This window comes from Prunus avium, chromosome 7, assembly GCF_965620075.1.
Source record: "Prunus avium chromosome 7, drPruAviu1.hap1.1, whole genome shotgun sequence".
Classification (NCBI taxonomy): domain Eukaryota; kingdom Viridiplantae; phylum Streptophyta; class Magnoliopsida; order Rosales; family Rosaceae; genus Prunus; species Prunus avium.
In genome coordinates this window covers 33,159,795-33,182,679 of record NC_142290.1, presented here as the reverse complement: position 1 = coordinate 33,182,679, position 22,885 = coordinate 33,159,795, and the positions used below count along the sequence as shown (strand labels likewise).

General features: G+C 37.2%; 3 protein-coding genes and 1 non-coding gene across 4 annotated transcripts; 2 read left to right on the top strand and 2 right to left on the bottom strand.

The window, feature by feature from the left end:
* Window positions 1-5: 5 nt before the first annotated feature.
* On the bottom strand, window positions 6-2,496 carry LOC110757592 (DnaJ (DUF3353)). Its single transcript, XM_021959256.2, has 5 exons — window positions 2,335-2,496; window positions 1,817-1,979; window positions 1,626-1,729; window positions 751-1,195; window positions 6-424 (listed from the first exon to the last, which is right to left on the bottom strand). Exons 2-5 carry the CDS (start codon window positions 1,963-1,965, stop codon window positions 274-276), a joined length of 849 nt encoding a protein of 282 aa, XP_021814948.1. The 5' UTR covers window positions 1,966-1,979; window positions 2,335-2,496; the 3' UTR covers window positions 6-273.
* A 62-nt stretch (window positions 2,497-2,558) lies between these two features.
* Window positions 2,559-2,631, top strand: TRNAE-CUC (transfer RNA glutamic acid (anticodon CUC)). Its single transcript has one exon. It is a non-coding gene; the product is annotated as a tRNA-Glu (tRNA).
* A 1,195-nt stretch (window positions 2,632-3,826) lies between these two features.
* Window positions 3,827-8,366, bottom strand: LOC110758517 (PHAF1 protein At3g51130). The gene is made up of 15 exons (XM_021960396.2): window positions 8,091-8,366; window positions 7,515-7,597; window positions 7,202-7,276; window positions 6,472-6,539; window positions 6,294-6,399; window positions 6,123-6,183; window positions 5,863-6,029; window positions 5,529-5,591; window positions 5,370-5,417; window positions 5,176-5,289; window positions 4,971-5,070; window positions 4,814-4,887; window positions 4,526-4,630; window positions 4,268-4,332; window positions 3,827-4,100 (listed from the first exon to the last, which is right to left on the bottom strand). Exons 1-14 carry the CDS (start codon window positions 8,185-8,187, stop codon window positions 4,285-4,287), a joined length of 1,209 nt encoding a protein of 402 aa, XP_021816088.1. The 5' UTR covers window positions 8,188-8,366; the 3' UTR covers window positions 3,827-4,100; window positions 4,268-4,284.
* Window positions 8,367-15,093: 6,727 nt separating this feature from the next.
* LOC110757697 (zinc finger CCCH domain-containing protein 44) lies at window positions 15,094-22,674 on the top strand. Its single transcript, XM_021959398.2, has 10 exons — window positions 15,094-15,891; window positions 16,100-16,179; window positions 16,467-16,651; window positions 17,029-17,941; window positions 18,032-18,159; window positions 18,829-18,888; window positions 18,977-19,027; window positions 19,514-19,584; window positions 19,819-19,973; window positions 20,082-22,674. The coding sequence occupies exons 1-10, from the start codon at window positions 15,488-15,490 to the stop codon at window positions 22,376-22,378; spliced, it is 4,344 nt and encodes a 1,447-aa protein (XP_021815090.2). The 5' UTR covers window positions 15,094-15,487; the 3' UTR covers window positions 22,379-22,674.
* Window positions 22,675-22,885: the final 211 nt, after the last annotated feature.

Sequence of the window (22,885 nt, the reverse complement as noted above, 5' to 3'; positions counted from 1 at the left end):
CTCCATTTATGTAGAAACAAAGATAATTGATTGATTATAATAATTCACAAAAAGGACACAAAAGGTCAATTGCTTAAACCGATCTCTTTCATCTAATTTTACACCCTTTCTCCAAACGATGGAAAACAAATATCTTCTAAAACTAGGAGCCTCGTCATCACAATTTGCCAGAATTATCAGCACTATCACTATAAAGGACACATGAGCTAAATCTCCAAGAAAATCTGTGGTTTCCAAATCCGACAAAATTGAGGTTTGCCTTAAGAACAGAAATTACTTCAGATAAGTAGACGAGACCCAGAGTAGGCCGTAGGTTATCAACGAAGTTGTCAACTCAAAACTTCTTGGTCCTTTGAGTATGGGTGGAATCACAGACACCATCAAGAAGGTTCCCACGAGCCATGAGAAAACAAATGCTCCAGCACTGCACCAAAGCAAACATTTAATAGAAACCTTTTCACTGTTGCCACCTTTCCTAGTTCGAATGTCAGAGGACTCAAAATACGCAATTAAATTTGGAGTGAAAGAAGAGAATATGTCATCATTTTGGAATATTTAGCATGATTTGGTTAGTTTCAATAAGGTTATTCAAGAATACTGATGATACTAAAGTATTACAAATTCTGAGTGATGGGTCCTTACAAGAACTAGTGTGTTTTCAGAATCTTTTGTCAATACAGAAAAATTCAATCGTCCTGTATGGAAAAATCAATAGAAAATTATACAAATATACATAAATTATTTATATACCTGTAGAGCACAGCTCGTAATTTGCTCTTCAGCCTGTCATATACAAAGTAGATGGTAGCCAACAAGGAAATGGCTACCTGAAGGGTTGGACCCTCTTCGGTTGGAAATAGAACAGTGAGAGCTCCAAGCACGACAAACGCAATGGACGTTTTTATAATGAACTTTGTGGATGGAGTTCGAAACCTATTTCTCACCGCCTGCACAATACGAGACTGATTGACTTCCCTAACCTTTTTTTTAAAGTCAATTTTTGGGTTCTTTCTGTCATAAAACTGCTGCATGATTATTTTGTCATGTGCTGATTCAATTGCGTCCACACTTGGTTTGTGACCTGCATACTGTCGGATAAGGAAGTTCCTTGCACCTTGGATCTCATCTTCAGAAGCCTCCCTGCTTATTCCAAGTCGTTTGTATGGGTCCCTCACATTAATCCTAGGAAAGATAGCTTTACTTGCAGAGGCAGTTAAGAACAAAAAAAAGTTCAGAGAGCTAAAGATGCTACTTCATAAATTATAAGTATCTACCAGAAAGAATCAGGTTGACATTAATATATCAGTTCAATGAGATATTTCTAAACTAACCAAGTTACTGATGTCAAGCCTCCTAGAAATACATAAAAAAATTGCTTTGGTTCGACTCGATAAGCAAATTTAGACAAATCAAAGGCCGTAAGGTGACATCTATGTCATGTTTACAAATTCCAGTTTTCCACTCTATTGTGTGCAAGAAAGGTCGGTAAGGTGAAAGTTGAAGGACATGACACATGACTACGTGAGCATCCAGACTTATATGAGATAGATATACAAAAGTATAGACACAGAGAAAAAATTAAAGAAAAACACAACAGCCCCCAAAAACAATAAGGTGAAACTTACCAGTTGGTTCATTTGGAATATCACCATACGATGCATCCATGGAAAACTTGAGCAGATGTGTTTTTCGTGCATTCAATCTTTGTGTAAAACCAGTCCAATAACTTCTGTTTGATTGCAAAAGGAAACAAAAATAAAACACATTGCAACCACTGTACTGAATTCGATAATCGATACTGCAAGAAGAGCTATACCTTTCCCCACGAAGTAGCTCATTCTTTCCTGCAGGCTTCCAACTATGAGGGAAATTTGAAACTCGCCCACATAGTGAACCGGAACTGCGTACTGGAATTTGGAAACAGCATCTGGAGGGACTACCAGTCAGTCCAGATACAGCAATCATCTTTCTGATACTCTCTGAAACCAAAACAAATAAACACAATCAATAAAACGGCACCCAGAAATTGCAAGTTTTCTTCTCTTTATAAGCAATTCAATCATTTTGTATGACATTTGTAGTATTCCAGCAGTATAAACCCAACAGGAAAATGCATTTGAATCATCATAGGCTGCCCAAATCCCTATTTTCTGTACTTGCAATGATTCAACTACGGAAACTCCTAGCTGGGGTTGAATTATTTTACAACTTTGAAGAAACTGTGAATTCGGGGTTTTGAGCAGTTTCCAGAGTTACCCTCATGCATTTTTTAAAATCAATTGGAATTCATAGCGGAAAAAAGAGGGACAGATATTAAGAAGAAAAATAGCATACCTGATGGGCTGATGGTGGAAGGTAAAAGGGGTTGAAGAAGACTGTCTTGCGGTGGGCTGTGTAGCAGCGTCTTCTACAACGGATAGGAAAGACGCATAGAGAAGAGAAGGCTACACGCTAAAACCCTCCTTCGTTGCCGAAAAACAAAGATGGCACTGACGGACTATCGTGTTTGGCTTGAATGACAACAGATATAAATAAAAAGCGCGAAAAGATATCACAAATCCGTTGTAGTCTAGTTGGTCAGGATATTCGGCTCTCACCCGAAAGACCCGGGTTCAAGTCCCGGCAACGGAATTTTACTTTTTTCCAATGTGTTTTTTCCTTCTTTTTTTTACCATTTCACACTTTTTTCCAATTGTTTTTCCCTTCTTTTTTTACCATTCCAATTTACAAGAATTGTGCATGGAAATTTGCGGAAAATGGTCCATACGTTTTAGTTATGTAATGTCTTTAGGGAAAGGAAAGTTCCAGAAGAAAGGCCATTAAACTCGTTACTAATACACGACACACAATTAGGGATGGCAATTTTCCCCGCAGGTAAGGGTCTTCGTGGGGATTCGACCCTAATGGGTTGGGTATAAAGGACAAAAAACGGGTATGGGGACGGGTACGGGGAATTTTTTGGGTATGGTGTTCGAGGAGGGGCGGGGATGGTATTTTAATCCCCAACCCGAATCCTCCCCGTTTAGAATATATATATATATATATTTTATTTTATTTTATTTTTTTTTAATTTTTTAATTTTTTTTTTTTTTGATGAGGTATATACATATATTATAGTATATATAAATATGCTGTTAAAGTGATTGTACCGACTAAGTTTTATATTTTATATTATTATATTATGTACTTATATATATTTATACAAATCTTAAGCCACACTAATGATTTATTTAGTTAACTTCCAATAAATATATAAACATTCTTATATTGTCATGTACGTATGTATTATATATATTCATTATATGGCCTTAGAACTTTTTTTTTCTTCAACAAAGTAGTTATATATTGGTTTTTTCTTCCCTAATGGGGCGGGTCGGGGAACCCATTCCCCAACGAATGTGGGGATGGGGAATCGCCGATATGAATATTGCAGGTATGAAGGCAGGGATAGGAGAAAAAAGCTTAACGGGGATGGGGATGGGAATGGCATAACCACCCCCGATTCGACCCATTGCCATCCCTACACTCAACCGGTTTAGCTTTTTTTTTCTTTTTTTTTTTCCGATTAGATTCAAACAATCGCAATTTTATCTGATTGATTTCATGAGAGCATTACGTAACTGGAAATAGCTGCAAACCCTTAAAAGAGTTTATTTATTTAAAAAGAAAAAGCGTTGGGCCCAGATGAAAATAGCAACTCAAATTGCTGCTTGGCACGTGTAAATGAATCCTTATTTTTATGTTGATCATATGTATATTGATACTGTCATGCCCCAACGATTGGCAGGCAGAGCCGGTTACAAGAAATCTGGCACTATGGACAGGCTTTGTAGGTTGCAAGAAAGCAACTGGCGATCGATTGTTAACTTCATCATACATACAATCAAGGATTGAGCATACAAGAAGTTACAAACTTCCATTTTCAACCATAACAGAAGATAGATACATGTTTTTACAGTACAATTTATTCTGTACAAGTCGATATACATAGCTGTACAATTGTCATCGCTCCCTGGCATTCTCACATTTGCTAACAGTATGAGCCGCTTTCACAGACAGTAAAAGTCCCGCCTGTGTCCCCATGAAATGCCATTATCCAACTGGGCCAAACAAAAATCAAAACAATGAAGCAAGAGATACATTTATACCCCAAAAAGAAATTAAAAATAAAAATATAACCAGCCTTGTTGATGATCATCTCATAGATGGAATATAACAATGCAGTTGCTTTCCAATGTGTAAGGGAACATGATATTACTAAGAATACCTGTAGAAGCAACAAGATCATGACTGGAAAAGAGTCACAGTTGCAATGTAACCATTCTTCATCACCTGTTGATTATCAACATGATATTTATTACCAATCATAAGCACAACCATAACAGCGCACTAACTGGAAAAAACCGTACTTGTGCAAATAATTGTTGCACTACGAAGAACTTCGAGTTGGCATATAAATTACAACTTTGTTTTCCGTATTACTGGGAAAGGGGGAATTGATTGAATCAAACATTCATCAACTCACCTCAAATGCAGCATTTTGATAACCATATACAAAAGTAGATCCAAATGGATTGCTTGTAGAACCTTGTGTCTGGATGGCAGCTCGGCCACAGTCCCCAAGGATTTCCTACAAAGAGCATTCTTTTGTTACTAATATAACCACAATCATGATCAACATACACTGAAAGGAGTACACTGATGAAAGATGCCATCAAGGATACAATTAGGTTACCATGAGAAAGCTGTTACTATTGGAAAACAATGCAACAACTATAACAGTCTGAAAAGGACTAGCCAATAGAACGTTTACCTTCACTTGCTCCCATTTTGTGCTTGGTGTAATCCTGTGTTTGCAGTTATTTACCTCCTGAAAAGACCCCCCTACTGCGAGGATGAAAAAAAAAACCATGCTATCAGTTTCAGTCCATAGATCCAATTGTAAACTTCAGAATCAGAAAAGGACTTACAGTCAGAAGCAAAGATGACAAAATTGCACTTTATGTATGAGTTGAAATCTGCATGACCAGGATAGTTTGTATGCAAAACAAACTTCTTGATTTTATGAGTCTGGAGACAAACAAAAGAGAAAAGTGATCTGAAAATGTCCGAGCACAAACATTATCATGCAAAACATCATCAATGTACATTTACAACCAGAAGAATAAATGATACCTGCCCATCAAATAAAATGTCCAAACCACGGGTAAAGTAATTGTAGAAGTAATCGCCACAGAGTGTTGTCCGTGGACGAGGGTCCAATCCAGAATGAATAACCATTTGGTCTACCTACACAGCAAACAGAATCAACGGTCACCAATATGGCAAATGCATTTAGAAAACATGCTTAGATGTAACACCAGCAATACCTGCTTTTGATGTATCCCACAAGGACGACCCAATTCAGTCCAAACATCCTGTAAAAAACAGGAAACTGTTACGCAGGACAAACAACAGAACAATGGAAGAATTTCCCAGCCAAAAAGAAAGACAAACTATAGCTTAACAGCAGGAGATCAAGAACTTGCCTGAGGCGATGCACCAAAAGGAATATTCTGACCACCAACAGTAAAGTATAATTCTTCCCCTAGCTGGATAAAATAAAATTTGAATTGAATAACATCCAAGAACTACAGTCACCAGTTTCAAACAAGTACACTGAAATAATTTGCACGCGAAACATTGGGGGCCAATAGTAAACCACTCATGAAGGAACCACAAAACAAAAGCCCTTGATTCTCCGAATCATGGTTTATAATCTCCAAGATGCCCATCCTTCATGCTGGACAGTTGATGTAATAGGAGAAAACAAACCAGGGTTTAATGGAAATCATGCAGAGAAGATGGAGAAAGAAATCAAACCTTAACATGCACCTCTTCCATATAGAGGCTGCCAATTGGTAATGGAGGAGCAGAAGCCTTATCCATCAAGGAACCCACACCAACTTTTTTATCTGTAGAACTGTCATAAATGGAGACACGGCACGTAACTGGTGTGGTTCCATCTGGAAACTCTAATGGTAATTCCGCTTTCATAATCAAAAGCAATAAAAATCAAGTTGTTAGAACTAGCAAAATCCGTAAATCAAAAAATTATTGAGTAAAAAATGTCAGTACTATACCTTCTCCATCATGGCAGCAATCTGTATACTGGTTAGGAATTGGAAAAGCAAAGGAAAGTCCCTGACACAGCCATGGTTGGTAGAAACATAAAACAGATTCCATCTTGTAAGATGAGTGAATAAGGAGATAAAATAAAGAAATATGAAGATTAAGCAATTAAAATTACATACTGGGTACAATAGAGTGTAGACACCTCTATCCTTGTCATAAATTCCAGGAAAGGTTGGCCCAAACAGTGCATATACAGCTACAAAAGTAGCTAAAGTGGATGGTCCCCTGAAAGCAGAAATGAAGTTCAATAACATACCTGATTGCATATAATAGAAAGCCTGAAGTAAAGTAACCCACCCAATCAAGGAAGTGGCATAGCGCATTTGAAGTCGTTTTATATCAAAAATCTCAACAAGACGCAGCCTCTGCAATAGAATTTTAAGTTAGCCAACCCTATCATAACATAAGACAGTTGAAGATATTATAATCCACAAAAACAATCCAACAATACCGCCAATCCACATACAAATTTGCCTGGCATATTAAAAGAGATAGCCCAGATACAACAATTAAAAGCATAACAATATCAAACTCTAAAGAGAAAATTAGCTGACTATCGTGCCGTGCTTCTGAATTTCAAAAAGTCTTCAAGATCCTCTGTTTTCGATTATTAAATAAATCACTTGATGAAAGCAGATTATCTTTCCATTCATTTCAAAACGTCCATGATCCCTCTAACAATGTTTCATGCTTCATGGACTAGCCATGACATTCCACTCTTACATCCTACAAGATATTTCTTCTTATGCACCACTTAAGGTAACTTTCAACACACAGTATTAGCCACAACTAATATAACATAATTGGTAGAGAACTCATGGATTTGCTATCAATATTTCCAATTTTAAATTGATGATACACGAGCAGATACCACAAGACTCGGCCACATGGCCATTAGTTAATAGCTGCATCATCCTAGTGGTCATATACTTATTCAACATCAGAGTAAACAAAGCATTACTAATGCACAAAAAAACAAAGCACATGCAGTGAAGATAACAAATTAAATGTAAGCAAGGAAGAACACCTGTGACCAAGGATCAAACCGAAGATGAAAACCATGATCTGGAAAGCTGATAACAATATCCAACTTAAGAGGCTCCTGCACGGGAGAAGAATAGTAATAAGTGGTTGTTGCAACTTATGGTATTTCAACACATACACCTTATGAATCATGGTGCTATTTGTCTGTTACGTAAATTTTGTGCATAAAGGTATAGTAGATGAATAAAGCGAATCACAGCAGACGTAAAAGACAACAAAAATACATTCTAAAAATGTGTGTCTACATTCAATTACACACGAAATAATGATATACAACTCGGTACAATGATCCAAACCTCATCATAATACTTCACGTGGACGACGTCATAAATGTTAGGCTGCTGCTCTATCTGAGCAAATGCTTCACATATCGGCATTCCTGAAACAAACATTTTGAAGTAATTCCAAAAAATACGCTGAGCTTGTAACACCAATGAATTTATATAAAAACAAAAACATACCAACACAGATGTTCGTACCGAATCTTTATACCGTTAACTATTTGATTCTTAAAAAAGCAATAAAACACATACCAAGTCTAGCAGAGTAACTTTGAAACCAAGGAAAGCATCTCAATTCAACCTAAACTAAACCTAGCCAGATGTTAAATGCCTGATAAAACTCTCAAATATGGTAAAATGTAAATTGTCACATAAATGAAATAATCTCATGAACTAAGCCAAGCTAATTTACAAAACCGATCAGTTCCTTAAAGTTTCTAACCTTTTTCTCGGGATGAAATGAAATGGCACTAATTTGATTCGAATTTCAATTTTCCACAAAATATACTCTTAACCCTAGGCTAAAAACTGAACAATTGTGAACATATTCAATGATTAAGAAGGCAAATACATGAATTAATAGCAAATTACCGATAGAGAAGGGTCCGATTCCAAGGCCGGGGCGGAGATCGAGCACGATGGCGCCCATGGCCGTGCCCTCGCAGCGTCGTCGAGGTCTCTGCAACATACTGGTCCTAGCAAATGGGTTTTGGTTGGGGGATGGTGACGAAGAAGATTGGCTCCGTTACTTTCGCGATAGGAACGCACAGGTGTTGAATGCTCAAATACGCCACACCAACGCTTCGCCGTGAATGCTTTGCCTCGATGCACACGAAACATCAACTCTATTGAGTGATGGGCACCCAACAAAATTGGGCCCGGTATCCGTGTTTGGTTTTTCCTTTTTCTATTTTTGTATATGCGCAATATTTGTTGTGTTTTTACTTTTTTTTTTTTTGGTCTAAACCATGAGGTGGTCTTGGATGAGCCCCAACTATGGGTGGCACCTTTAAGCCTTAATCACAACCCAGACTAATCCCCACTCACACCGGATCGACCCGTAAGGGGTAAAGTATTGGCCAAAGTGGTGTGTTTTTACTTTTTCAGTTTTGTTAATTTGCCCCTCTTTCAACATTAAAAAGAGAAATATCATTAAATAAAAAGTTAGTTCATAAATTTTTCTTTTAGGTAAAAACTAGTGATTAAAAATACAATGTAAAATGAGTTGCATTTTGATTTGTTCGTTTTTAGGTTTGGAAACGTTTTCAACGGGAGTTGTCTACCCAATCAATTGGGATAGGACATACAAAAGCATACATGATAAGAGTTTTTAAATTTTTATACACACATAAAAATCCATCTATTGACATGACGGACACAACTTTAAAACTGAAGTGAGATACTATTCTAATTTATGGGGAGGGGCACTCGAACTTAAGCACAAGAGGATGAGCTCATCGTCATAACCAACTGGTTTAACCCATATTTGTAACTATAATGGAATTTTAGATAACATTGTATAAACGAAAAACTCGTTGGTATATGTGAGAGTTCCTTCTAATATAAAAAAAGGTGAAACCCATCTATTAGTCTTTGTGGTCTCAAGTTTTGACTCATAGTTAGAGATCAGTAGTTTAGATTTGTGTTTCATGTATAAGTTTTGAGGTTTTTGCCCCACTTTTGGAGTTCGAGGTTCTAGCAGGGACGGATTCATTCAAAATAGCGTGGGCTAAATTTACCTTATGTACAAACCTATAGAAAATTCAACAGTACGATTGAATTTCACTGATAACAAAAAAATACACAGGGGAGATAATGAATAATACAAATAACACTTATATAAAGTATAACCTATTGAATAACATATAGAAGATGTAAACATATAGACTACCAAAATCCCCAATTTATAATTTATAAGTCTCAATTGTAAATCCCTAATTGATACTTTGTAAACCCTAAATCTCCAAAATTTCAACATCGACAAATTTAGAGAAGAAAAGTAAAAAAGATGAAGAATTGAAGATTACGTCCTTTAATTAAGTCTTCAAGAATGACATGGGTGATGGCTTTGGCGTGCACTACTGCATCCTGCGTGACAGGGAGGGATGATTTTTTTTTTTCCGAACAACAGGGCTTGAGTAACTAAGCAAAAAGAGAGAATGAAAGTTTTTTGCATAAGTGGTCCCGTGTGGGGTTAGTTTATATTTTTTATTAGTCAGACGTGGTGTAGTGTAGGTTTGTTAATGGGATTTTATTTATGTGTGGGGTTACTTTTAATTTTTTATTGTTACTATCCCCTTGGCACATGCTCACGCATGTGTCAATTGGTTTTCTTTTTTTCTTTTTTATTATATTTTCATAATTAAGAAAAGATAACATGAGTTGTTATATTTCATAAAAATAGGATCTATTATCTAATTTTGTTTTTGTTTATATTTTTATTTTTTTAATATCACAAAAGTGAATTTACCATATTATCCTCATTTAATTAATAATTTCAATTCTTAATGTTTGAATTAACCAATGGCATTTTCTGGTATTTTGAATGTCTTACCATTCTCTGTCTTTTACTTTATATATACTAGCCTCTCTGCAAACTCTAAACCCTTCTGCGTCTACGATAGGTTTTTTTTTTTTTTTTTAAATTAAATTTATTTTAGAATTAAAAAAGATAATGAGTATTTGTGTTCCATAATATGAAAAAGTGTGAATTTACCAAATTATCCTCATTTAATTAATAATTTTAATTCTTAATGTTTGGATTAACCAATGACATTTTCTTGTATTTTGAATGTTTCACCATTCTCTACCTTTTACTTTATATATATAGATTAACTTATTGGTCAGACATGTATTATTTTAGTCTTTAAAAAAAAAACTCACTTAGGCTACAGTCCAGGTTAGCCTGGGTGTAGGATCGTGCATGGTCCCTAGAACCAAGTTCAAGTGTTGAAATATGGAGTCTACATTTTGGGTCCATGTTCATATTATTACATGGTGGAAACTGAAGCTTACAGGAGCGTGGTGTAATTGTATGGACCAAAATACCAACTAACAAATAAATTTACATTTCTGACAAAAATAAAAATAAAAAACTAAAAAATTTACATAAGAAATGCACATAAAATAATGGTGGTTAAGAGCTTCTAGCGGAGATTTTGGCGTTAAATTTATGGTATGTTTACTAATCCGTAATTGGATTAGGAGGAATTGAATTGAGGATGAGTTGGATTGAGGAGAATTAGATTCCGGATTCCTAATGAAGTTGTATACTAAACCATATAGATTGAGGGGAGTTAGATTCTGGATTCATATTGAAGTTGTTTACTAAACCATATGGAATTGGGGTAGAAGTGGTGCTAATTACTAAAATATCTTCATTGTTGGGTTAAAGTAAATGACAAATTTGGAATTTTTAAAATTGTGTGAGGATATAATGGTTAAAAAAGATGAATTTCTAATAGGTTAGTTATTCATGAATTAGAATGCCACCTCCCACCCAAGAATTGAATTCCTCCAAAACCAGGAATTCAAATCCTAATTTTGTGTGACCCCCACTTTTTTTTTAATTCCTTGATTTGAAGTAAAGACAAGAATCCTCCATAAGTGAAATTCAATTCATGATGAGAATTCTAATTCATAATTAGTTAGAGTAACTTTTTATAAAACAAGCAGCCAATGTACATGAAATATGTGTCCAGCATTTTAGTGCTTGGCAGTTCATTGTCACTTCGTTCGACTCCATTGAAGATTGAAATGCATAATCTATTTGTTTGTTGACCCCAACCAAAAAATTAATAATACCTAACTGTTTGACCTTTTTTAAAGAAATCAGCTCCTCAAGAACAAATGAATCGCATTCATGTTACAATCAGATGAATAAATTTGCTTTATTATAACAAGTGCTATCAAATGTCATGTTAAACATATATCTATAAAAATCATTATTAATTATAAACGTGACCTACTTCTTATTCATTCTTACTTTTACTGGTTTTTTTTTTATATTGTTAATAAGTGTTGGAGTCTTCGAAATTAAAATGGCTTTTAAATTAGAAAGAACGAAAAATAAAAGGAGTACAAGTGATTGGGTGAAGGGAGTTTACATAAATATTTGTTGGGTGTCGAGGGTTTTAAACCTCTACCCACATGGATGAAGGTGGAAGAGTTCAACCAATTGAGCTATATCCCATTAAAAAGAAGGATACTTGAGAAGCAAGAGGAAAGGCAGCTCAACAACCTCTTAACACCACAAAGAGTGTCCTTTCACCTTCAAGTCACCGATAAATTCCGCAGCCAAGAAAGAAATAGCTCCTAATTCAAACTCGGAAAGAGTTGACCAACAAAGACTAGCAAGCATTACCCTTTAAAAGAAACCTATCGTCACTTTTTTTAGGAAATTAATTTATCACCGTTAAGAAATATAAAATATGAAAATTTCCATTATTAAGAAAGTTCCTTTCGAATTTATTCTAATTGTACTGATGCTCATTTAATTGCAACCATATATCCACGAATAAAATTGCATCAACTAATTTCATTAAATATCTAAACTTTGATTGATAAATTTATAGCAAAGTTATATTGAATATTTTGTAGCATTTGGAGGAGACGCAAATACGATAACGAGAACCTTCGTTTACATCCAATATATATGAAACAAAAATCCGATGAATAAAATGTAGATGATTTTTTCCCAAGACATTCTACGTGGAAAATTCACTAGTCAGCATCTCACATGCTTTCTTTTTTAGGCCATCACCTGTCACACATATCCTAAAAATATACTATTATCAAAATATATTGTGCTAGAACCATGAGATGTGGTGTGGTGGTAGCTTACCTCATTCCTTAACCATGAGGTTGGGGGTTCGATCCCTGCCCATGGGAATGGAGCGCATTTCGTGGCCAGCCGTTTACCTCCATTGGCAGAGCTCCCGCGGCGAAAGGGATTAGTCACTGCTGTCGGCGGTGGATACCCTTGGGTCTCACCTAAAAAAAATTATATTGTGCTAGTGATTTTCATTGGCATCTTGTTGTTTTGTTGTCCTTGGAATTTTTGGTGAAGAAGAAGTAGCAGTGCATTGGTGGTTTCATTGGCGGATTTGGAGACATACTAGGTGGTTTAATTATTTCTTATGTGATTACTGTTTCTTGAGTTGTAATAATTGTATAAACTCTTTGTAAGTGTTTGTTTGTAGTTTAACGGCTTTTGTGTCAAAATTTCTTTGGCCTTATGTGGCTAATAGTGGAAATACACTTTGTGGGCTTGATATTTCTAGTGTGTTTCTATGTATACGGATTAACCTTACGTGGTTATCATGTTTCTATCTTTACATTAATCCTTATGGGTATTTATATTGTCTCTTATGATCTTTGTACATAATTTATGAATATAATTATCATTTTTCTCGCAAAAATATATTATTATCAAACGAACTTTCAACTATAATTAAGAATTCAACTTCCATCTATATAGAAAAAAATGGACATTGACTGACTCCTAATTTAGTGATTCTCATACTTTTATTTTTAATATTGAAAAATATTTCAAATTAGAATCTCCTTAATAATAAAATTTAAAGCATATAATTATACACACAATATGTTTCTGCCATCTATTAAAGAAAACAGATTTTTGTATAAATGTCACTTGAACTTATATCTCAATTTCAAATTGTCACCATAAAGAAAAATTTAAGAGAAATGTTATCTTAATTTTTCAAAATCCATGATTTGTCATATGACTTTAACACCATTCATTTTCAAGGGGCCCCTTCCTCCATTCCCCCCTCCCCCTCATCCCTCCTCCTTCTCTCTTTACTATGGAACACCTACCCTCCGTACACAAAATTTGTGGAGAGAGAGAAACAGAGGGGAGGGGGGGGATGTCATGTGTGATGTGTTTTGGGGATGGCTGGGGGTGTTGGGGTGGGGGAGAAAGGGAGATAGAGGTCTCTTTTCTCTCTCTTTGTTTTCATTGAAAATGGAAAGACTAAAAGACCCTTAAAATGGATGGAAAATTGAATGGTGTTAAAGTCAAATGAGAAATTATGGATTTTGAAAAATTAAGGTGACATTACTCTGAAACCATGGTATAAGTTTAGGTGACATTTTTACAAAAATCCCTAAAGAAAATGTTAAAAAATAGAGGGTTAATAAAAATAGAGGCAAGGAATGTGCTACTATTTTTGTTACATTTCACACCCACACCACATCCACAGTTTTATAAAAGGAGAGATAATAAGTAAAAGATTATCAATAAATTGCTAATCATCTAACATATACCTTATTTATTAAATAAAATTATGAAGTAGCTAAAAGTTTTATAAAAAAAGAAAATAAGGGAAAAAAAAGAATTTCCACTAATAAAGGTAGCGGCATTAAGTTCTTCGGATTAGCTCAAGTAGTGATGGTGGTATGCAATTGAGTTATGATTTTACTAAGTAAGGCTTCTATTCCCTTCATATGTAAACAAAAGAAAATTAGGGGCACTAGCCTTTTAAATTGACCACATTTAGGAACTAAAGTGAGAAAAGAGAGAAAACCCTAAGGTGATAAAAGTTCTAGCCGTTGCCCTCTTGGGGTCGGTGGCCTCTATCCCTCTACTACTATCCTTCCCTCACAGACGTTCCCTCCCTTTTCCTTCGTTTCCCTCTACCCCCTCTCCTCCTTTGGGCTTTTATTAGTTTTGGTTGGATTTTGGTGTTTTGTTGTCTTGGGATGACGTGGTGGCAGATTGACGTTTATTTTTTTTGTTTTGTGTTTCAATTTTTTGAGTTGCAATAAATGCATCAACTTTTTTGAACTTCTTGTGTGTTTTTAGTCTTACTTGTAGATTTTACTAGTAAGAGTTTAAAGGTTATAGTTGCAGTTGTAGTTTTGTGCGTTGAGGTCTTTGCATGGATTTTCCAGGCTTGTGGCTTTCATGCCATAATTTCTTTGGCCATGTGTAGCTATGAGTGGAAGGTACACCTTGTGGTGTTCATTGTTGCCCGTGGATTCCTCCATATTTGGATGAACTATTTTATGATTATCGTGCTTATGTATTTGTATTAACATTGGTTACTTATATTTGTATTGGCTTTCATGATTGACGACCTTTAGGCATGAATTATGAATACAATTTATTGTATTTCTCTCAAAACAAAAGATATGTATACCATTATTTTTGCAAAGTTGATTAATAAAATATCAATTGATATTAACACTCACCATCAATGCATTTTTTTTCGCATTGTAATTACATGAATATATCTCTAATAAAAAAACTAAAAATTCCCTGTATTTTAATCTTATAAATCTCCTAAACATACTAAAAGATATCAAAATCAATTTCATAGCATGCTCAAGTACACTGAACTAGCTCATAATCAATTTCAATGAGATCAAAACAGAAGGGGCAAAACATACCAAGTTAAATTCTTTGTACACATGTTTAAAGCGTTGAACAAAAATTCAAGGTGGGCCCCACATGCGATCACCTTTCCTGGGTGCCCACTCACCACGTGGTGCTCGAGATGAGAGAATCAAAACTCACAAGAGCCGCGTTTGACGCCTTCTGTATGAGAAAGAGAAAAAGGTACCCGGCTTGCCTTTGCCCACCCAAACAACGACCCCTTTCCTCTCAATTTCCCCTCTCTCTCTCTCTCTCTCTCTCTCTCTCTCTCTTCCTTCCACTTCCACCCAATACCAAGTGTTCGCCTTTCCACAGCTCCGTGTGTCGTCGGTCCTCCTCACTTTTTCTTCTTCCTCCAAGCCCCATACCCATATCATAAATAAACCCAAGGTTTAAAAAACAAAAGTCTGTTGCGCAACGCAACCCGAAACCCGACCCAATGCTCTGTCACATCCTCGCCCGGTCCTCCATTTCCATGTGCGCTGCTTCTGTAGCCACTTCTCATAATTGCAGCTCAAACACCTAGGGTTTTCAATCTCTCTCCTCCAATCCCCTTTACCATTCAATTTTATTACTTCAATTGTAGCTCATGGAGCTCCAGAAAGCTCAGCTCTCCTCCACCTTCTACAGAACTAGTCTAGAGGAAGATGGAGGAGGAGGAGGAGGAGGAGAACAGGCCTTTGACCGGTCGCTGCCGGCCGCGGAGGACCGCATGAGTGTTGATCAATGCGAAGCGATCGGGGACCTGGATGATTCGCAGCTCGTCGGAGCTCCCCAGACGGTCGCCGGCGGCGGCATGGTTGCTGGTAGGGTGGGGCAGGGGATGGCGGACGTGGCGGTCAAAGTGGCGGCGGAGAAGAGCTTAGGGAAACGGAGGCGGGGTCGGCCGCCGAGTGGGCACGTCAGAGCGGCCCCGGTGAGGAAGCAGAACGAAGAAGAGGACGTTTGCTTCATTTGCTTCGATGGTGGAAGCCTCGTGCTTTGTGACCGCAGGTCAGAGTCTGGTTTTTCCGCAGTCTTAGTCAATTGAGTCCAATTATGATTAGTCCTTGCTAGAAAAATCCGAACTTTTACTTAATTTAGCTGTTGTGGGTTAGTTCATTTCCTTATTGGCAATCAAATGGATATTTCATTTTGCGAATGTTTGTTGGTGCTCATTTGCATTGCTTAATTCAATGCTTTGTGGATTGTTACTCGTTAGGGGCTGTCCTAAGGCATACCATCCATCGTGCATCAAGCGGGACGAATCTTTCTTTAAATCAAAGGCCAAATGGAATTGTGGTACGTTGCACTGCATTAATAGCTTGTTCATTTTTCACCAATTTTTGTTTAGTTCTGTAGGCACTCTAGAAATGAGCCATGGGTTTTAATTTTAACTTTTAAATAGTATTCATGGCAGTTTTTGTGAACAGAAAGTTAAGCATCAGGTTGTGAAGGGGTCATTTTTTAGTTAGGGTTGGGCGTAAATTTTATTATCCTGTTATTTATTATCCTTTTAGCGTTAAGTTTTCATCCCTTGGTTGTTTAATTTGTTCACAATTTGGTGTTCTGGTTCTGATGCATTTCAGGTTGGCATATATGCAGCAGTTGTCAGAAGGCTTCACATTATTGGTGTTATACTTGTACTTATTCTCTGTGCAAAGGTTGTACTAAGGATGCTGATTATCAATGCGTACGAGGAAACAAAGGATTTTGTGGAACATGTATGAGAACTATCATGCTAATTGAAAATGTGCAAGGAAATAAGGAAGTGGTATGCTGAAACATGTTTTGGCCTATTTAATTATTTTATGTAGTTATTACTTCCAGTAGTGTAGTTTTTCCTATGAACTGAGGATTCTCAGTTTTTTGGCATTTGGAGAGGGTTTGGATTGATTTAAGAGCAGAAAACTCTTTCATATCAAGAATGCTTTAGGTTTTTGTTTGTTTTATTTCCTTCTTTATTTTTTATTTTGTGCCCCCAGTAGTGCATGCTTATTTGCTGCTGATAGTAAAGTGGCGTTCCATCATGTTCTACCTTTTTGGAGTTTCTTAGGAGACAAATCACCTTGTTTCTATTTTTATTTTAAATTTATTTCCGTCTGGGGGTGCAATTTTATCTCTTTCCTTTCTCATATAACTTTTGTGCAGGCCCAAGTAGATTTTGATGACAAAAGCAGCTGGGAGTATCTGTTCAAGGTTTACTGGAATCTTTTGAAAGGGAAACTATCATTAACTCTGGACGAGCTCATTAATGCTAAAAATCCATGGAAAGGAGCTGCTGTTGTGGTTTGTAAGAGGGATTCTTCGGGTGAACTATATAATGGGGATAAAACAACAGATTCAGGTTCTCTCAACTCTTTTGCAGACCTGGAAGCAACACATTCAAAAAGAAGTAATAAAAAGCCTAGAATTTCCAACAAGGATTTGACTGTTGAAAAATCACTTGGTGGTAGAGGGATGCCTTTCTCTGAAGGCACAGTTTGGGCATCAAAGGAGCTCCTGGCGTTTGTTGCTCATATGAAAAATGGTGATATATCTGTGCTATCTCAATTTGATGTCCAGGCACTTTTGCTCGAGTACATAAAGAAAAACAATCTTCGTGATCCTCGCCGGAAATGCCAAATTGTTTGTGATTCAAGGCTCATAAATCTGTTTGGGAAAGAATGTGTGGGTCACTTTGAAATGTTAAAGCTTCTTGAATCTCACTTCCTTATAAAGGAAAGTTCCAGGGCAGATAATATTAGCAGTGCTGCAGTTGTTACTAGTGTTTCCAGCCAAATGGAGTTTGATGGGATCCATGATAATCAAATGATGATGGGTAATGATAAGAGGCGTAAAACACGTAAAAGAGTAGATGAGAAAGGACCACAGACTAATCCAGCTGCATATGCAGCGATTGATGTTCACAACATCAATCTGATTTACTTGCGCCGTAACTGGATGGAGATTCTTATTGAAGACATTGATAAATTTCATGAGAAGGTGGTTGGTTCAGTTGTGCGAATAAGAATTTCTAGTGGTGATCAAAAGCAAGAGATTTATAGGCTTGTCCAAGTTATAGGTATTAGTTAACACGACCAATGCTTCAAGTTATTTCTTATATTTCCACTGTAATCATGAAAAGTTATGTTGTTGACATCTTTGTGTACAGGTACCAGCAAGGTTGCTGAACCTTATAAAATTGGCACAAGAACAACTGATGTCAAGCTTGAAATCTTGAACTTAGACAAGAAAGAGGTTATACCAATTGATGAGATCTCTAATCAGGAATTCACCCAGGTGAGTAAACTTATTGCCTACTCTCCTCCTCCCAAGGGTGCCTTGATATCACTTACTTGCACATACTAGAACTTTTAGTGATTATTTAATGAATACTTTTGGAACTCAAGTTTAGGAAAGGCGTATAGAGATTGCAAGTAGTGTGATAGTTTAGATATCAATAATGAAGGTGCTTGGAGCGTAATTATTTATTTGAACCCTGCTTTCTTCAGTTATGTGAACTAGCATTAAAGGATGCTTGGGGAACATGTACACTTACAATTAATGACGGACTTGAAATCCATATGCATGCTATTTTCTTGAACCCTCCTTTGTTCAGTTATGTGAGCTAGCATGAAATGGCTTGGGGAAGGTGTACACTTACCATTAATGACTGACTTGAAATCTATATGTACACTTAACATTAATGACTGACTTGAAATCTATATGCACCCTGTTTTCAATCTTTCGTGACATGGAATTAATGATGTAACCAAACAAAATTGGTTAAGGCATGCTTGTGGGTTCATATTTAAGTTTTTCATTCAATCTCTGACAAAAAAAAAAAAAAGTTTTTATTTGGTCTCAAGACGATGGGGATGCTGTTTGTTGCCCATGTTTTAGATGCTCTTTCTTTGTCATCGGTTTTTTTTTTCTTTTCCAGTTGTGATATTTTACTTATGTGTACAGGATGAATGCAAACGATTACGTCAAAGTATAAGGTGTGGGCTCACCAAACGTTTGACTGTGGTAGGTTTGCTTGTTATGCTCTGTTATATGTTATGCTCAAGATATTTGCAACTCGTTTTACGAAGGATTTTTGTGCTTGGTGTGTCAGGGTGAGATTCAGGAGAAAGCAATGGCACTTCAAGCAGTTAGAGTAAATGATGTAAGTTCCGTTACTTTTAAATCTGAGGCAAAAAGAGGATACATGTTTGTTTTTATGGAAGGATTGTAGATAGATTTGGTTGTCTTTTATAGTTACTAGCCTCTCGACCCACGCAACAATATCCTTTCTTATTTTAACTTTATCCCTATATATAGAGAATTTTTGTTAGACGCATACTCTTATTTCCTTTTTGTTTTTTAACTCTTATTTCCTTTTTGTTTTTTAATTATTTGCATTTCAACAGACTATTGTTTTACGCATTTGCCCCTTTAAAATAAAGTAGTTGTGTTTTGAATTTTTTTTTCTTTAAATTGGGTTATTTGAAAATTTAACCACAAGGGCCTTTTGCTTCATATATATATATATATATATAGATTCCTCCAGTTTAAGTATATGCATTGGTTGTTATTGTTTCTCCCAAACAAGTCATCAAGTGCTATTTCTGATACTGGTTTTTGGTTGGCATGGTCTTGCTCTCCGATGTAGTTGCTGGAAGCAGAGGTATTACGGCTTAATCACCTTCGCGACCGAGCAAGTGAAAAAGGACACAGAAAGGAATATCCTTTTTTGTCGATTATTCTAATGCTTTTTTTTCTTTTCCCTCTAATGATTTTGCTTGCACATTGTTGGTTATTCTGTTTGCACTCTCTGTTTACTTTAAATTACTTGTAGCATGTTCTTAAATTGAGAGGTGGTTTCCGTGAGTACCTGTGTACTCTATTCTCGATATTGCCTTGTGCGAGAGATATTTTGGTCCATGTAATTTAAAGTATTCCTTGACCATAGTTTACGCTTAGGGAATGTGTGGAGAAATTACAGCTTCTGAACTCTCCAGAGGAACGTCAGCGCAGACTGCACGAAATTCAGGAAGTGCACCCTGATCCTAGTATGGATCCAAGTTATGAGTCAGAAGAAGACAGTGCTGGAGCATTCGATAAGAAACAAGGTCCCCATTTAATAGACATGGAATTATATCTTATCATTTTCTCCTTTGAAATGGAAGTCTTCTTTTGGAAATGTTAATTTGGGGTTAATTGTGGTGATGTGTATGCAGATGACAAAGTCAAACCAAGGAAATCTGTCTTTGGTAGAAAGGGAAGGGAACCTTTCCCTCAACCATGGGAAGGTGACTTTTCAAATAATATTGGAGGCAAGGCACAGAAAAATCGGGGTAGAGAAACATTTGGAATAAATGGATGCAGTACAATAAAGAATCAGGTCAATCCCACTGGTTTTACGGCTTTTGATTGGAATAATCAATCGGTGGTTGAATCTAATTCATCTACAGAGCTTGCATCAGAAATTTCATCGCTACCCTTATCTGCAGTGATAAAGACGGACCTATCTGTTGATAATTTTGAGACAGACAAGGTATGGCACTACCAGGACCCAACTGGTAAAATTCAAGGACCATTTGCGATGATACAGCTGCGTAAATGGAGTACAACTGGGCACTTCCCTCCTGATCATAGAATATGGAGGATAAATGAGAAACCAGATGACTCCATCCTTTTGGCTGATGCAGTGAATGGACAGTATTATAAAGAACCATTATTGCCACATGACAGCCACTTACTTTCTCAGGGATTTACAGTGGCCTTGGATGAAAGAAACAATGGCCAGGATGCTGGATCAAAGAAGAGTATGAATGCAACTCAAATAGATGGTAAAAAGGTTGAAGAGAGCTGGAACATGAAGCAGGATGGCCAAAGCTTGCATAATAATGGCAACGTTGAACCTGTGAGGTGTACTACACCTGTAGATGTTGTCAATTCCAATGAGGAACAAACCAGAAACCATTTGCAAGGCCAGGATCCATTGAAGGTTAATAGTTCTTCACCCGATAAAGCCCAAGAGAGTGGTTCACTACCTTCACCTGTAGTGCCTGTGAAACCATATGAAACACTAGTAGGAGAAAGTAGAGGAGCAGAAAATAACTCTGATCAGAACAATGGAAATTTGGATCCACCAAAGACAGCTCAGGGTCAAATTATGAATGGACAGTGTACTGAGAACCGATCTGATAGTGAGGGCCATTCAGGCCAATCTTCTGGACAAAACTGGAGACCTCCACCTGTAAGTAGTCCTTCAAATGGCTGTGATTCCAACTCTGATTTAATTCCTTTGTCTAAATCATGTGAGACGTCAGAACAAGATCAGAGGGAACTTAGTTTTCCAGATATTCCCAGTCCCACTCCAAAACCAAGCAATGGAGATTTACTTGGTCAGGCTGCTGAAAATAAGCAGTCTGTATCTTCAAATTTTCCTGTTCAGGATGCTGGACCTAGCTGGAGCACTGCTTCTAGTTTAGGGGGTGGTGGGGCACAACTTCCCGAAGTAGGTGGTGAATGGGGTGGGTATTCCCCAACTCCGGCCAAACCTACTTCTCTTGAGGAATGGGAATCCAGTCTTGTCTCTGCATCTTCTCTAAAACCAAGCGAGATGGCAGGTGATTGTGTTGCTACCGCGGTTTCAGTGAGTGGTCAGCTGACTCATTCTTCCCCATCCCATCCTACCTCTAATGCATCTGGTTGGCAGGACATTCTTACTGGATCCACTGAATTTTGCACTTTAGCTGGTGAATCAGTTTCAGATCTTCTGGCTGAAGTTGAAGCAATGGAGTCTCTCAGCGGCTTGGCTACCCCGACATCAATCATGAATTGTGGAGGTGAATTTACAGAGGGTTCCAAAAATGAGAGTATCAGTTCTGTAGAGGGATTTAGCCCCCCCGACCCTGGTAAAGGTGATGCCTTAAGCTCCAGTGGTGATTTGCGGGTACCTATGGTGTCGGATGAACCACTTGGGGAATGCCAGGGAAATGCTGTTGATCTGCAAAAAGGATGTGGTGTGCATTCTTCCACAAGCACTGAAGCGGAGGGAGACAGAAAACCGAGTGATGTTTCAGTCAACCAATGGGAGGCAGGAACAGAGATCCAAACCACTGCACCACCCAAGGAAAATTGGGACATAGCTAGTACAGACAATCAATGGAAAGCCAGGTCAGAAAGCACAGAAACCAGTTGGGAAGCAGCCCAGGGAAATGCAAACATGGGCTGGGGAGGTGGTCAGGGTATAGTGCAGGGAAACACAAGCATCCATCCAGGTACTCCAGCTGGGGCCATGTTGGAAAGCCAGTCGAGGTACGGCGGAGACAGATTCATCGGTCCAAGAGATCTGGGTTTTCAGAATAGGGATGTAGGTTTTGGTAGGGGTAGGTTCCAATGGAACAGGCAGACATATGGAAATGGAGGAGGTTCATTCAGGCCTCCTCCCAAAGGCCAGCGGGTATGTAAATATTATGAAAGCGGGTACTGCAAGAAGGGAGCATCATGTGGTTATTTGCACCCATGATTTTGGGTGCCAGAACAATTAGACACATTTAATTCTGTAATCATTACTCATAATTAGGAGGCTCTGTTGTTGCCAATGCTGTAATTTAACATGTAAAAGTAGCCATCAAGAGGCTTTAGTGCATAATAATATTTTTTGGGTTAGCTTAGAATTATTCAGAGTACCATGTTGGGTATTCATTCCATGTTTATGTAATATTTGATGAACAAGGTTGTCCACAATGGACGATTACTACTCATAATTCCTTGTGTTTCTTCTTGACTCAGTTTTAACAAGCATTTTGATAGTTTGCTTGATCCATGTGTTTTGATATGATTGTTTACTGGGCTTGGACCATTTAAATTCAAATTCAAGGACTCGTTTGGAATGCTTTTAGGAACCACTTGTGTTCATGAGCATTTTTATAGAAGTGCTTCTATTTAAAGAATGCCTATAAAATTTCTTGAAACTAGTGCTTAAGTGATTCCAGATGCTTCTGTCCAGAAAGTGCTTTAGTGCTTTTGTAAG